The sequence below is a fragment of the Gopherus evgoodei genome, chromosome 8 (assembly GCF_007399415.2).
Source record: "Gopherus evgoodei ecotype Sinaloan lineage chromosome 8, rGopEvg1_v1.p, whole genome shotgun sequence".
NCBI lineage: Eukaryota > Metazoa > Chordata > Testudines > Testudinidae > Gopherus > Gopherus evgoodei.
Window position 1 is genome coordinate 37,543,110 of NC_044329.1, and position 16,144 is coordinate 37,559,253.

General features: G+C 49.5%; 1 protein-coding gene across 1 annotated transcript in view; it reads left to right on the plus strand.

Annotated features, from left to right (window-relative positions):
• SLC4A9 (solute carrier family 4 member 9) overlaps positions 1-12,574 on the plus strand; it is a 71,061-nt gene extending 58,487 nt beyond the window's left edge. The window contains 5 exon segments of the mRNA XM_030573355.1: positions 744-812; positions 4,660-4,833; positions 5,928-6,083; positions 10,629-10,717; positions 12,245-12,574. Coding sequence (XP_030429215.1) covers positions 744-812; positions 4,660-4,833; positions 5,928-6,083; positions 10,629-10,682 — 453 coding nt within the window. The 3' untranslated portion in view covers positions 10,683-10,717; positions 12,245-12,574.
• The last annotated feature ends 3,570 nt before the right edge of the window (positions 12,575-16,144 follow it).

Genomic DNA, 16,144 nt, shown 5'->3' on the forward strand with positions numbered 1-16,144 from the left:
ACTTGCAGTCCCCCCATCATTTTCCAGCCACAGATCCTCCTCCAATTCACCCTCTCCTGTGCCATCTTCACTTCCTATTTTCCATATGCAGGCCAAAGACCTCTCTCCACCATCCCCATTCCTGTGCTTATCAAGAGACCACAGCGTGGTCACATTTTACCCTCCTCATACATTCCCCATACACTCTCCACTCTATACTGCTCCACTATGGTATGTCTACACTTGGAATGGGATGTAAATTCCAGCCTGAGGTGACATACCCACAAAATACAACAAAACAGTAGTGATCCTATCTATGATTTGTCATCAGATGGACAATTCAGGGTATAGTGGGGGTATGGGGGCAGAGTTAAGGGTCTTTGTGGAACCTTTATTCAAAATTTCCTGACTTTCAAATTTTTGTGCTTTGAAAACTTTGTCTTACAGCAGAATTTCCTGGTTTTCAAATATTTGGATTTTGATACCCACAACTTTCTAGCAAGTTGTTTTCTGCAGTAGCTAATCTGTCTTTACCACCATAATGATATCTTAACCAAGTGTTCTGCGTAGGAATATATCCAAAGTTTGAATTCCTTATAACTTAAGCAATAACCATAAAACTGAACTGCTGTGTCTGAAATGAAACAACCAAATGGGCCGGCCATACTTGAAGACTGATCTTATGGAAGATGATTACATTCCATAAGTTTTTGTAAGGAAAGCTACATCTGACCATGCTGATGCTTCTCACTTGTTTTCTCCAGTATATCCCTATGCCTGTGCTGTATGGTGTCTTTCTGTACATGGGCGTGGCCGCTCTTAACAGTATCCAGGTGAGTACAGATCCACAGAGGTCAATCACCTTGACATTTCTGCACCAGTTTCTCAATGTTCTCAATATGTGGGTTGAATTCAGGGTATGTAACATTTTTGCTCAGTTCCAGCTCTAGCCATACGTTGTGGCATGGGGGCTTATTTATAAACTTGTTAATGTTTGGGGGGGAGGTGAGAGGGTGACATCACAAATGTATTGCGCAGGTCATCCCAAACAAATGCTGATAAACCCCCTATCCCACCACCCCATGTATTGTCTAGGTGTCCCATCTGTTACAGTAAACCTATTGTAGAGAATTTAATTAGGGTGATTTTCTGTGTCTTCTCACCAATAAAGGTGGGTGTTTTGGGGTATGTCTACACAGCAAAAAAAAAAGTCCCACGGCAGCAAGTCTCAGAGCCTGGGTCAGCTGACTTGGACACATGCTGCGGGGCTCAAAATAGCAGTGTCAGATGCCTGGGCTGGAGCCCGGGCTCTGAGACCCAGCAAAGGGTGTGGATCTGAGTGCCATGTCTCCAGCCTGTGTGAGAAACATCTTTACTGCTATCTGTAGCTCCATAGCATGAGCCCCACAACCCTGGGTCAGTTGAGCCAGGTTCTGAGACTTGCTGCTGCGGGTTTTTGGTTTTGCAGCATAGACGTCTCCTTAGTTACTGTGAGTCCATGAGTCCTACTGTTCAGGGCCCAATGACCTGGAATACAAAATAAAAGTGACACAAGTCATCAAAAATCAGGGCTGCTCGGGGGGGGCAAGTGGTGCAATTTGCCCCAGGCCCCTGGCCCCACAGGGGCCCCCACGAGAATATAGTATTCTATAGTATTGCAACATTTTTTTAATGAAAGGGGCCCCCGAAATTGCTTTGCTCCAGGCCCCCTGAATCCTCTGGGTGGCCTTGCCAAAAATGTTTGGTATCTCAGGGCCTGTCAGGTCAAGAAGAGGGGCTGGGCCCCATTCCTAGTGCTACTGAGCTCTCATTTCTAGCCCTGTGCTGCACAGTAACAGAGCACAAAACTGGGACTTATACAAGCATAGAAAAGCTGTTCCTGGTGCAGGGCTGGCTTTTGCCTTTCCTGGGCCCTAGGGTGGTGTGATTTCAAGGGGGAAATTCCACATTTGGAGGGAGAGGAGGGAAAATTTCTGGGGCAGGTTGACAAAAGGAGGCTGGTTGGAGCTGCATTGGGCACTGGAACATTAGAAAGAGTCCCATGGAGATCGATTAGGGAGCAGAGTGCAGGCAAGGCACTCAAAGGCATATGCCTAAGAAATGTGCCCTAAGACGCTGGCATTTATCATGGATAGGCATCACGCACTAAGATGGGTAGAGGGGTGTGAATAGGGATGGATGGATAGATTTTATCACTTAGAGGAAAGGTGATATTAAAAGAGCCATGTAATAAACGGCATTTATATTACACCTTTGAATGCCTCAATTGCCCTATTGGCAATATTCCAACTCTCTGGACAATTTCAAACTGCTATGGGTTTTTTGTTTGTTTGTTTCTGTAAAAAAAGATCCTGCCCCAAAAATCTCTCTTTCTTTCCCTAAATGGGGCATTTCCCCCCAAAATGACCCCACCTTGAGGCATGGGATGGGAAATATCCATCCCGAACCTGTGCCAGGTTGGAAGCCTGGCATTCTGCAAACTGTTAGTGCTAGAAGCTGAAGGTTTATCTGATTGGAAAGGGGAGGTTCTCAGCTTTCTAATAGTGGAAACAGCATGGAAGGGTCTGAGATATCAGTCCTTGAAATCACAATATTTATAGAAAAGCTATTTTAGGCCAGGTTTAGATGCATCTAACATTCCCCTTGTTCATAGACAGCCAGCTCCCACTGTTGGACCCATGGATTCACTATACAAATAAAAGAAATACGCCCTCTCTAAAACACCCTGAAAATAGCTGGTCTGTAGCACATGTGGCAGATGGCGGGGTAGGGGTGGTAGAAAGGGTTTCTTGGCTCTGGTTTGGCATGACCTGCCTAACTCACTTGTGATTTCAGCATCCCGGTCTCATGCCAATAAAACTGTTCTGCCCCCCTGCCCATCAGGTATTCCCTATTAGCGGTGGGTCTGTCGAGGGCTCATATGTTACAGCAAAGATATTGGAGAACGGTCTTTAGAGAGTCCTTTACAAATGGCCTGTCCTAGCCCTCGTTTGTCTGTCCCAACTCTAAAGAGACTCAGCTAGCATCTAAACTGATCCGAGTGCCTGGTCTCAGTGCTACCATGCTGGAGGGGCTGTGCTGGAGCCGAGAAGCTGCCAGCACAAGCACTCTAGAAACAGTGCCAGCATGGAGGAGCTGATGCCAGGGCGCTTTGCTTTTAACTGGGGCTGTCTGTCTCCAGAGTCTTTTCATTTTCCTCTTAGCCCAACGGGGCAGTTGCTGTAATGATTAACCCCTCTTTGCTCACTGACCTGAGGGCTGAAATAACAGGAGACAGCTCTGGGAGATGGTATGGTTAGAGGTGACTGGCGAAGGATGAGGCAAGTCAGGTTTCAGCCCTTCTCTGCATCGTTGTGATGAATAATAAGGCCTCAGAGAAGTGGCAGCTGGAAGGATAAGGGTTTTGGTGGTAGGGGATTTTTAGTTTAGTTTTGCTTTTTATAATATTACCTGAAAAGCATCGGAGTATTATCTCTTGTCTTCCCTGTTATTGCTGGAGGTCTCCTTGGATAGCTCAGTGCTGTGGCCTTGGAGCTCTCTCAGTCCTTCATGGAAAGGGCAGGGTGTTCAGACTCTTAAAGAGAGAGAGAGAAATCGCGCAAGAGAGAGCTTCTCGCCTAAGGGTTTGAGTCAAGTGTTAACAAAAACAAGCAAAAATAGAGTGTAAACAGTCTGAATAAAAATCCCTTCCTCTCTCAATCACTCTGGGTTCACCTCCACGCTCTCTGTGACTTCAGAACCCTGCCAGTTCTCCAGGCAGCCATGGAACCTTTCTGGAACAACATGATTGATAAGACCTCGATTTCTAATGGAAATATAAACAGTGGGAGTCCTTTTTCCTTTGTGATAAAACCCTTCCAGGCACAATCCCATTTTGCCCCCTTGGCTAGCTCTGTGGTTCAGGAGAGCCTGCCTCTCTGTTTCTGTCTCTTTCTCTCTCTCTCACACACACACATGCACGCACGCATGCACATGCAGAGTTGAAAGTAAATCAGAGCTTCTGCAAGTGAGTGAAATTGAGAGAGAGAGAGAGAGAAGAAGAATTTTGTCCTGTGATGTGTGCTTCTGACTGTTGGATGGAACTCCTACTAGACTGCCAGGAGCTGAAGACTGCAGTATGTCCAGTGTTGCCAGCTCTTGTGATTATATTGCAAGCCTTGTGATAGTGTTTTTCATAAAGTCCAAACTCCTGGAGACATGTAATTAAGAGAGAATCTGTTTTCATTAAAAAAAAATAAAAAAATCAACCCCTCTTCCTTACAGAGAAGCTTGAAATCGTGACCCAAGTTAGGGCTGGCAGCACCGCATATCGTTGGGGAAAGATTTTCCCCAGGCAGGTTTCCAATCTGAGCTTGCTGTAGACTTCAGTGGGGTTTATGGCATGTTAATCAGCATAGCAGAATTTTCCTAAAGTGTTCCCTCTTACTATAGGAAATGTCTGTGGGACTACTTTACCCAGAATCCTTAGCGGGAAGTTGGGGTAGGAGTTTGGCGTGTGAAAAGCAAAGCCTGGCAGATTGCAATCTGCAGACCTCAGGGTCTCAGACTCTCCTTACCAGAAATAAATCCCCCAGATGAGCTTAGAATATATCCTCGGAACCTCAGTGTCCTGTCTCATTGCTGGGCCAGGGGCTCACCCACTTGGCACCTTGTGACCTGTTTGCCCTTGTTCCATTTCAGTTCATGGACAGAATCCAGCTCCTTCTAATGCCTGCCAAACACCAGCCTGACTTCATGTACCTTCGCCACGTCCCCCTGCGCCGAGTGCACCTATTCACCCTCATTCAGATGCTCTGCCTGGCTGCACTGTGGATCCTCAAGTCAACCGTAGCTGCCATTATTTTCCCAGTGATGGTAGGAGGTCCTTGTATCTGGGCAGTGACAGGCTCACTGTGCTCTGCTAGGTTGGGTGGCTCTCTCCTTACATGGAAGGGGAGCACTTGCTGATCTGCATCTCCCACCCTGGTCCCACTTTGGTATGGCCCAGAAATAGCCAAATCCCAGGCCTCGGACAACCCTAGATCCTCTCTCTTGGGCTTCCTCCCTCTCCCCTCCTATGAAGTGCTCACGATTCCCATTAGACAAGGCCCTCCAGGCTTGCTCGAGAGAATGGGCTGCCAAAAGGATCAGCTCCCACTCTCTACCCAAGGATATGAGAGACCTACAATGTGCCTTGGCTTCCCAGACAAACAGCCTGATGCCCTATGTGTAGAACTGCCCTTGATGAGCATCTGGAAACTCCAGCTGCTGCAGGAACTTGGAGGCCTCCCTACTGATTGGAGTGGGCTGTACCTGTGCTCTACAATGGTTCCTGTGCAGTCCAAGATCGCAGTACTAACTGTCAATGCCATGCCAGCTCTGGGACTGAGACCCTGCTGGCTGTATGTTCTCACATGGCAGCTGTGGGCTGCTGGGATGTCTCTGCTGTCTGAAGGTGGTAACCAGGCCTGGTCTGGAAAGCTTCAGACCTGAAGGGTGAAATCTCCATTGCTGGAGGCATCTAGGGCCTGCTCCTGCTCCTACTGAAGTCACAGTGTTGCCACTGACTTCACTGATTGCAATAATGGGATAGGTTCTCAAATGGGGACCTGGGGTGAACTGACATAAGACTCAGTCCTACACTGGATGGGGATGTGAGCCACTTCAGTAATAATATTTTGCACCTATATAGCAGCTGGCATCCAAGGACCTCAAAAAAATCTCCACTTAAATACTACTTTAGCCTTGCACCCTTGCAATATATTATCCCCATATTACAGATGGGAGAACTCAGGCACTGAGCAGCACTGGGTCTTGCCTTAGGGCTTACAGCAAGTAAATGGTAAAGTCAGAATAGAACTCAGGAGTCCTGACTCCCATGCTGTGACCACTGAACTACACTCCTTGGGGGTCACTAATTGTTCCCATCCTTTGCATGATGTTTACTTGACCCTTTGGTTTGGCCCCAGCTCCTGGCACTGGTGGGGATCCGGAAGGCGATGGAGTGCATCTTCTCCCAGCAGGACCTCAGCTGGCTGGATGACATCATGCCAGAAAAAGACAGGAAGGAGGAAGAAGAAAAACTGCAGAGGAGCCAGGAGAAGGAGGAGAGTGATAGCGAGGATGTAAGTGGGGCAGAAAAGAGCCGTTTGCCCCAAATGTTGTTACACAGATACATACACACACAGAGGGCAGGGAGGCATTCCCCTTGTTGTGGGCAGGAGTGGGGATGGCCTCTCTCACCTGCTGTCCCCAAGCACCATCGTGGGCATGCTGCCCCTTCGGCCTCAGCCCAGGCAGAGAGAGCTGATCACCTGTCACAGGGGCCTCCATCGGGCCCAGCGAGGCAGGCTGCGTGAACAGACTTGCTGAGGAGGCAGCAACAGTGTGGGGGCAGGAGAGGGAGGAGATGCTCCTTCTCCACTGGGGCTCCTTGGAGAGGAGTGATCCTAATGTGTGTCTAAAGAGGGCTCCAGTACAGAGCATCTGAGGGGAGGGAGGGACTTTGGATGAAGACTGTAGCTTCCCCAATTAGCAACAGTGCCCAAGAGGCTGCCTTGAGCCCATTCCAACCTTGGGGCCTGTAGATGTGTGGACACACCCCTGTGTCGCCTCCTGCTGGTCTCTCAGGGAATTAGCTCTTTTTCCAGCCAGGAGCGCCCTCTGCAGGCCAGTGATCCACCTGTTCTCTGGCCCCGTGTCTCTCCCTGGACTCCGGTGCCCTTTTACCTGGGGTGCTGCCGCGTGGCAGTAATCCCTCAGTCTTAGGGTCTCCCCTCCCCAGGGAACCCCCACCCACTATTCCCACCTCACCTCAGTATAAGGCTACTGCCAGCCATCATCTAGCCCCACGCCCTGGGGCAGACTGCAGTATCCGCCTGCTCATCACTGGCAAGGAGGGTTTGGACCTGCTGCCTTGGCCTACCCCTGGGCTGCCCTCTGCAACCCCCGGTACCTTTTAGCCCAAAGGTAGGCCACAGTCTGGGGCTTTCCAGGCTGGAGCTCCCCAGCCTGTCCCCAACCCCGCTCCACTCAGGTACTTTGTCCAGTGGCGGATTAACAAATTTGGCGCCACTAGGCCCTCAAAAAATTGCCACCCCGCCAGCTCACCTCTGCTCCTCCACGGTAAGCCTGGGAGGGATGGGGGAGAAGGGGAGTTGTGGCACGCTTGGGGGATGGCAACAGTGGAGTAGAGGTGAGCTGGGGTGGGGAGCGGTTCCCAGCCCACCCCGGGTTACTCCCCACGCCCACGGGCCCCAGCTCACCTCTGCTCTGCCTCCTCCAAGCGCACCGCTACTCACTTCTCCCTTCCTCCCAGCACTTTTGCGCAGGGAAGCACAGCACGCCTGGGGGAGGAGGCGGGTGGGGATTTGGGGAAGGGGCGGAGTTGGGGAGGGGTCACAAGCAAATTTGCCACCCCTGCAAATTTGTTGGCCTAGGCGATAATATGCTGCTGACTTTGTCTCTAGCTCCCTGCAGCCAGGCCCTTCTCCCTCTACAGGCAGAAGGAGACTGTCTGGGCTCCTGACTCACTGCCTCTTATACGGGCCAGCTGGGCCTGACTGGGGCCTGGCCACAGCTGAGCCTACTTTCCCCCAATCAGCCCAGGCTTCTTGCCCCAGCCACAGCCCTCTCTTGGGCTGTTTCAAGCCCTTCAGGGCAGGAGCAGGGGACCACCCTGCAACAGGGCTCCACAGCTCACCTCTGTCAGGAGCAGTGGATGCTGGGAGTTCTTTGGAGCTTCATTTTCTATTGGAAAGGCAGGCTGAGCACGGCGGGACTTTGCTGTGGTTCGGACAGACACAAATATTGGCATGAGGATCCCACTCACAGCCAGCAATACTGGTGGACTTCGGGAAGGGCTTCTCTGATGCCTTCCTGGGCTGGAGTTACCATAGGAACAAGCAGCCAGGCCTTTCTCATCACAGGGGATATGACAGACGATAGCAAAGTGCCCAGCACAGACCTGCTACGAATGCCTGATGAAGCAGTAAATTATTTAGCGTGCTAGCACCAGATCTGGGCAAGGCACCAGGTGCCAGTACTCTCCTAGTAGCTCTGAAAGGCTTTGGATACAGTCCCTCAGGACATTCACACAAGCAAACCAGGGAAATGTGATCTAGATGCAAGTGAGTGCACAACTGGTTGAAAGACCGTAGTCAAAGAGCAGCTATCAATGGTTTGCAGTCAAACTGGGAAGGTTTATCTAGTAGAGTCTCACAGGGCTCAGTCCTGGGTCCACTGCTAATCAGTATTTTCATTAATGACTTGCATAATGGAGTGGAGAGTGCTATAACACTGGTGGATGACACCAGACTAGGAGGGGTTGCATGCACTTTGGGGGACAGGATTAGAATTCAAAACCACCTTGTAATGGAGCACTTCCCCGCTCATCCCAAAAGTCAGTCAGAGACCGCTTAATATGCAAGCACCAGTGCCCTTTTATTCCTTGTGTCAGTTCCCACCACCATTTATATACAGTCCATTCCAGCCAGCTCCCTGGGAGAGAGCTAGCTTCTTCCATCAGCTAGGCACTGGCACCACCAGCACCTCCCTTTCCTGTTTCCCCCACCCTTCTGCGTCCTTCCTGCCAGCTTTATATAGCCTCCTGGCTAACAAGGCCTGCAGGTGTTTTTCCTTAAGCCCTTTGGTGAGCTACACCCAGCCAGTACCAATTAATACCCCTTAATCGGAGCTGATCTAACAGGGGCCTGGCCAGAAGCTTTTTGGCCAGCACCGTTACACACCTGGACAAATCAGAGAATTGGTCTGAAATCAACAAGATTAAATTGAATAAAGATAACTGCAAAGTACTTCGCTTAGGAAGGAAAATCAAATGCACAACTACAAAATGGGGAATAACTGGCTAGGGGTAGTACTGCTAAAAAGAATCTGGGGGTTACAGTGGATCACAAACTCAGTATGAGTCAACAAAACGATGCAGTTATGAAAAAGGCTAAAATCACATTAGGAGAGTCATGTGTAAGGCACTGGAGGTAACTGTCCTTGTCTACTCAGCACTGGTGAGGCCTCAAGTGGAGTCCTGTGTCCAGTTCTGGGCACCACACTTTAGGAGAGATGTGGACAAATTGGAGAGATTCCAGAGGACAGCAACAAAAATGAGACAAGGTTTAGAAAACCTGACTTGTGAGTAAAGGTTAAAAAAGCTGGACATGTTTCATCTTGAGAAAAGAAAACTGAGGGGGGACCTGGTGACAGTCTTCACACATTTTAAGGATTGTTCTAAAGAAGACATTGATCAATTGTTCTCCATGTCCACTGAAGGTAGGACAAGAAGCAAAGAGCTTAACCTGCAGCAAGGGAAATTCAGGAAAAACTTAGATATGAGGAAAAACTTGCTAACTCTTATGATAGTTAAACTTTGGAACAGGCTTCCAAGGGAGGTCGTGGAGTTCCCATCATTGAAAGCTTTTAAAAACAGGATGGACAAACACCTGTTAGGCCTGGTCTTGGTTTATTTGGTGCTGCCACAGCTCAGGGGCTGGATCTGATTACCTCTCGAGGTCCCTCCCAGCCCTACATTTCTGTGATTCTGTCCTAAGATCCTGAGGTGTTCCTGGTCGCTCGAGGGGTGGTGGAAGAGACAGCCATCAGGAATACAACAGCCGAGGAGCTCTGAGTGCTTTGCTTCATAAAGCCTCCGAGCAGCTCTGTGAGTTAGGTCTAAGTCCCATATCACAGAGAGGGGAAATGAGGCACAAGAATAAGTCCAACATTTTCAAAAGTGACCTCTCTTCTTGGGAACCTAAATTTCTGGGCATCTATCTTGAGATGCCAGGGCCACCTCCTCAGACATGCAGAGCACACACAACTGCAGCCACGGTCAGTGAGAGCTGCAGAGTGCACCACTTCTGAGAAGATCAGGCCCTAGGTGGCTGAAGGCGGGTACCCAAGACCAGAGGCCACTTTTGAGGCAGAGTGACCTCCCAAAGCCATGCTGTGCTAGGGCTGGATGGGTAATGGATTTTTCCACTTGCCAGCGATTCCCAAAAAATGTAATCAGGGAGAAAACTAGTTTCAGGTCAGACCAAAACCAATTATTTTTACCTTTCAGAAAGAAGTTGTTTTGGGTTGAATCAAATATTTCATTTAGATTTTGAGCATTTTTTATGTTTAATTTTTTTAATAATAAAGTTAATGGAAATCTTGAAACAGAATGTCGTTTACAATTGAAAAATCAAAATAGTTTGATTTTTTTCCTAATTTTTTTGTTTGTTTGGGTTTTTTTAACCAAAACAATTTGGTGAAATCAAGATGGATTCACAAAATGGGGTGGGGTCCCCACATCTGCATTGTTCACAAAAAAAAAACATTGGTCAAAGTATTTCACCCAGCTCTGGTGGGTAGTTGAGGTAGGACTAGAACCCAGGACTCTCTGATCCCTACCCTAGCCACATGTACCATGCTCCAGAGTGAGTTAATCATACTTATGCCATAGGGAGGACTCACCACCAAAGCCACAGTAAACACTGTTGTAGCCTGTCTGAGCGAGGCTAAGCAGCAGGTTGCGAAAGAGAAGCTCACTTAGGCAGACAGCGTGATTCTGCGTGAAGAATGCAGCTCTCTGCCACTGGAAGTGTTTGAATGACGCTCCACAGTCAGTGGACAAGCCAGTAACGCCTGCCTTGGCCCCTGCTTCTTTCCTACAGTCTGAATTCCTGTACCAGAAAAAAGGACCAGAAATCAACATCTCTGTGAATTAGAGGAATCCAGCCTCGCGGATGGGACAAGGCGAAAGGTGAGGGACAATAACTCACACAATGCACCTCATCTGGGTGGTGGTGAGCCAGCTGTGCTGCTCCTGTCCCTATGTGTAGTCATAAGGAGTATGAACATCTGCAGCCTCCTGGGGAGGAGCGGGCACTTAGCACCTCAGAACATCAGGCCCCGGGAAGTCTGCAGGAGCAGGATGGATCACTCCTGACAGAGAGTACCTTACCTGCCTTAGCTCACAACTCCCTCCACACCTTGCAGGGCTGGGGCTGGTCCTGCTACCACATGGAACACTTCACACCCTCACAACACACAATAGGATCTGTCCTCTGGGTTCTCCCTTAGACACCTAGGACCTGCTTATCCCACCCAGCACAACCAGGGCGTGCCACAGCTGAGCTGGGGTGTGCCTTCTGCCAGCTTCACCTGGGACATTTGGCAGCGCAGGAGGTGAGTGCCCCTAGGCAGCACAGTGAGCCAAGTGTAAGCAGATCACTTGTTAGCATGGCAGGTGACTGTACCCCAAGTGTTGTGATCCATTTGGTGGCTGCAACAGCATCCCAGTGGGTGTGGTTCATGCTGTGTACATGGTATGTTCAGCAGCAGGAAGCATGCAGCCCTGCTGACATAACCGGTGCATCTTGCAAAACTGGCTGCATTGCATGGTGGATGCAGACACACCTAGTTCATTTGGCAGCATCCTGGCACTTGCTCCTCTGTGCAACCGCAACATGGCAAGGCTGTTCTTCCAAACAGGCCCAGACCATGCAGCACATGGCAGTGGACCTCCCTCAGGTGTGCCTGCACAATTAGGCAACTGGGCAGGTGCACTTCAGCAGGTGAACTGGGTCGATCAGGAGCAAACAAGGAATTCATAGCTACAGTACTAAAGGTTAAATGTCTTTGAACACTCCCCTAATCCCAGGAGCTGCCACAGGGTCACACAGGCAGGGCAAGGCAGGGCATGTTCCAGAGCGCTGGAAGGAGGCCCACATTGCAGTAGTGAGATTTCTAAAAGTGTCAGAGCAGAGCACACTGAGCTTTCCTAAAGGCAGCTGCATGGGAGGGCAGGTTTAGTGAAGCTTTCTGAAGGCCTTGCCAACATTTTCAAAGGACTCTCCCATGTGACAGCTGCTGGCCTTCAGTTAAGGAAAGCAGGATGTGTGCCTCCCAGGTGGAGCCTCGCCAGGCTCCCCTCACCCAGCTGTAGGGGGTGCTGGGGAGTGTCCTAAGTGAGGCAGGAGGTGGGATCAGCAGTTGCTGGGAACTGAGCAAGGAATGGGGATGAGAGTTCTTGTCTCCAAATGTCTGTCCATTGTGCTGAGGGTTCTGTTCTGTAAGTGGAACAGAGCAGCAGAACTAGACAGCTGACAATTCTTGGTTCATCTAACAAATGCCAAGGATTGTAATGCAAACAGCAGAGCAACACAGTCTGCTCTAGTGTCAGCTGGGGCTCCGCACAGTGACTGGATCAAGGGCATCAATGTCCCTTGCCAATAAACAATAGTCTCATGTGATTTTCTTCCCCCTACATGACTTCTGTGTTGGGCAGGGAGTGTTTTCTGATGGTCTCATGCACGTGGGAAGCAGACGACTTGCATTTCTGGGAAGAGGTTGATCTCCAGAGCTCCATCGACATCCCAGGAACTGACCATGGCTGGTGCATGGATGGTTTAAAGGGAAGATGCAATGCAGGGAACAAGTGTTTTTAAGCTTAAAATTCTGGAACAAAATGGACACAGCAGTCTCTCTCCCCCTGACATAACCTGCTTTGCCCAGTAGGATGCCATTACCAAATACCTTTCCTGCATAGTCCCTGACTGGATATCATGAGTTGTTTGCAGTGTTGTTATAGCAATGTAGGTCCCAGGATATTAGAGACAATGTGGGTGAGGTAATAGCTTTTATTGGACCAACTTCCTTTGGTGAAAGAGACAACAGAAGATTTGAAGAGCTCTGTGTAAGCACACAAGCTTGTCTCTTTCCCCATCTACCTTGTCTCTCTGGACACTGTCAGCTAACTCCTGTCTGCCACTGAGTAGCTTAACAAAACCAACAATGTATGTAACTATTGTTCTATTTATTAAAGTGCTGCAATTCCTCTATTAAGTGGATCCCCTGCTTGTGAGCACTCTAGAATCATGCAATTAAAATGAAACCAGAGACTTTTTGAAACTGGTTCATTTCCCTACTTGTTGGATTTTGCATAGTTGGGAAGAACTGTTAGTACCAGTAACAATCTTTCCAATATCAGAGTCTCACCAAACGCTGCTGTTCTCCTACAGAGCAAAAAATAAAGCCTCCCCAGCCCGCTCTGCTGTCCTGCTGCATCTCCACTGTCAGAGTGCTCTAGATTTCTCAGAGGGAGCATATTTGACTACAAGGAGGCAGCTGGACTCACACTCTACTGCAACTTGTGAAAATATCTCCCTAGGGCATGTTCAATTTGTCACCAGAATTCCTTCCCCAGGGCGCCCTTTAGGCTCAGGACAGGGTCCCCAGCACTCAGCCAGGCCACTGCTCTGCAAAGTCTGAGTGTTTTCCCACTCCACTTCCAGTCCTAAAAGACTCCACCCTCTGACCAGGTCCTGAGTTGTCAGAACAAAAGGGGAATTAAAACAAAGGCATAATCCCACCACCGAGTTAAGGCTGCTCCTTCCAGGAGTCCATCAGGCTGTGACCCTAAACTGAGTTCTCAGGGAAATATAGAGGAATAGTCCCCTCTCAAGGTGAGCTGGCAGCAGTCATCCAAGGAGCTCCTGCCTCCAGAGGTAAAGGTCTGCTCTCCTCCCTGGTCTACCCTCCACTGAGCTGGGTCAGACATTCTCCCTTGTAAGCTCCTGCCTCCACTGCTGACTTGTCTCACAAGTGTGTCAAGGCGGGGCTACCAGAGCCCGCATTAACTCATTAACCCCCCGTTGACCAGCATGGGGTTTGTATACCCCATCACAAGCTCTAAACGGCACCCAGGCACACCCCATGGAAATCCCCAGGAGCCGATCTCTCAGGCCTGGTCTACACTACGCATTTAAACCGATTTTAGCAGCATTAAACCGATTTAATGCTGCACCCGTCCACACGATGAGGCCCTTTATATCGATATAAAGGGCTCTTTAAACCGGTTTCTGTACTCCTCCCCGACGAGAGGAGTAGCGCTGAAATTGATATTACCATATCGGATTAGGGTTAGTGTGGCCGCAAATCGACGGTATTGGCCTGTGTGCGGTATCCCACAGTGCACCATTGTGACTGCTCTGGACAGCTATCCGAACTCGGATGCACTGGCCAGGTAAACAGAAAAAGCCCTGTGAACTTTTGAATTTCATTTCCTGTTTGCCCAGCGTGGAGCTCTGATCAGCATGGGTGGCGATGCAGACCCAAATCCCAAAAGAGCTCCAGTATGGGCCGTATGGGAGATACTGGATCTGACCGCTGTATGAGGAGACAAATCTGTTCTATCAGAGCGCCGTTACAGAAGACGAAATGCCAAAGCATTTGAAAAAAATCTCCAGGCTGTGATACAGAGTCCACAGCACAGTGCTGCGTGACAAGCGTAATGGAAAGCCAAAGAATCAAATGGACGCTCATGGAGGGAGGGAGGGGGTACTGAGGACTCCAGCTATCCCACAGTCCCCAGCAGTCTCCGAAAAGTATTTGCATTCTTGGCTGAGCTCCCAATGCCTGTAGGGTCAAACACATTGTCTGGGGTGGTTCAGGGTATAGCTCGTTATTTACCCCCCTCCGCCCCCACGTGAAAGAAAAGGGAAAAAAATCTTTTCTTGACTTTTTTCAATGTCATCCTATGTCTACTGCATGCTGCTGGTAGACACAATGCTGCGGCAGTGAACAGCAGTATCCTCTCCCCTCCCCACCCCTCCCCGGTGGCTGATGGTACAATATGATTGCTATCTGTCATCATCATCAGCCCGTGAGTGCTCCCGGCTGGCCTCAGGTGAGGTCGGCCGGGGTCACCTGGGTAAAAATAGGAATGACTCCCGGTCATTCCCAGTCGATGGTACAGAATGGCTGATAACCGTCTTCATCATAGCAACTGGGGGCTGAGCTTCATCAGCCCCCTCCCTTTCATGTGTAAAGAAAAGATTCTGTACTGCCTGGACTATCATAGTAGCGGGATTCTGGGCTCCTCTCCCCCGCACCGCTTAATGTCCCACGTGGACTATCATAGCAGCTGGAGGCTGCCTCCCCCTCATTTTATCTCACTAACAAGTCAGTGTTTCTTATTCCTGCATTCTTTATTACTTCATCACACAAATGTGGGGGACACTGCAACGGTAGCCCAGGAGGGTTGGGGGAACAGGGAAGCAACCGGTGGGGTTGTTGCAGGGGCACCTCCTAGAATGGCATGTAGCTCATCATTTCTGCAGTATCTGACATGGAGCAGCTGTGCTCTCTTGTTCTCTAGTACACTTGCCTCATATTCTAGGCAGGACTGACTTTATTTTTAGATACCATAAAGGATTGACTCAGGGAGTCATTCCCATTTTTGTCTTTGCGCCCCCGGCTGACCTCAGCCAGGGGCACCCATGACAGCAGCAGACAGTACAGAACAACTGATAACCATCATCTCATTGCCAGTTTACAGTGGCATGGCAGACGGTACAGAACAACTGATAACCATCTCTGCTATTTTGCAAAGGCAAATGAATGCTGCTGTGTAGCGCTGCAGCACCGCCTCGGTTAGCAACATCCAGTAGACATACAGTGACAGTAAAAAAAAGCTGAATGGGCTCCATGGTTGCCGTGCTATGGCGTCTGCCAAGGCAATCCAGGGAAAAAGGGCGCAAAATGATTGTCTGCCGTTGCTTTCACAGAGGAAGGAATGAGTGACGACATTTACCCAGAATCACCCGCGACACTGTTTTTGCACCATCATGCACTGGGGTCTCAACCCAGAATTCCAATGGGCGAGGGAGACTGTGGGAACTAGGGGATAGCTACGGGATAGCTACCCACAGTGCAACGCTCCAGAAATCGACGCTAGCCTCGGACCATGGACGCACACCACCGAATTAATGTGCTTAGTGTGGCCACGTGCACTCGACTTTATACAATCTGTTTTACAAAACCGGTTTATGTAAAATCGGAATTATCTCGTAGTGTAGACGTACCCTCAGGGAGTTATTGCTACACTGCATCAAGCTGAGGCTCAGTGCAGACACATTCCATCACAGCTGGCCATAGAATTCTACACCATGCACCATGACAATATGGATGGGCAGGCCATGTGGAGTACAGGTCCCAGCAAAGCCACTGCATTGAAACGGAGCATGGCATGCTGGGACCTGTAGTCTCCATCGGTTTAATTTCTGTATTAAAGGTGGAGAATGCTGCAGTTTCCTCCATTTTATGCCAAGTAGTTGCAGCTTTTAAGCGGGCACCTTATAATTGTGACTGCCCATGCTACTAAGGGTGGTACCCCTGTACACACCTA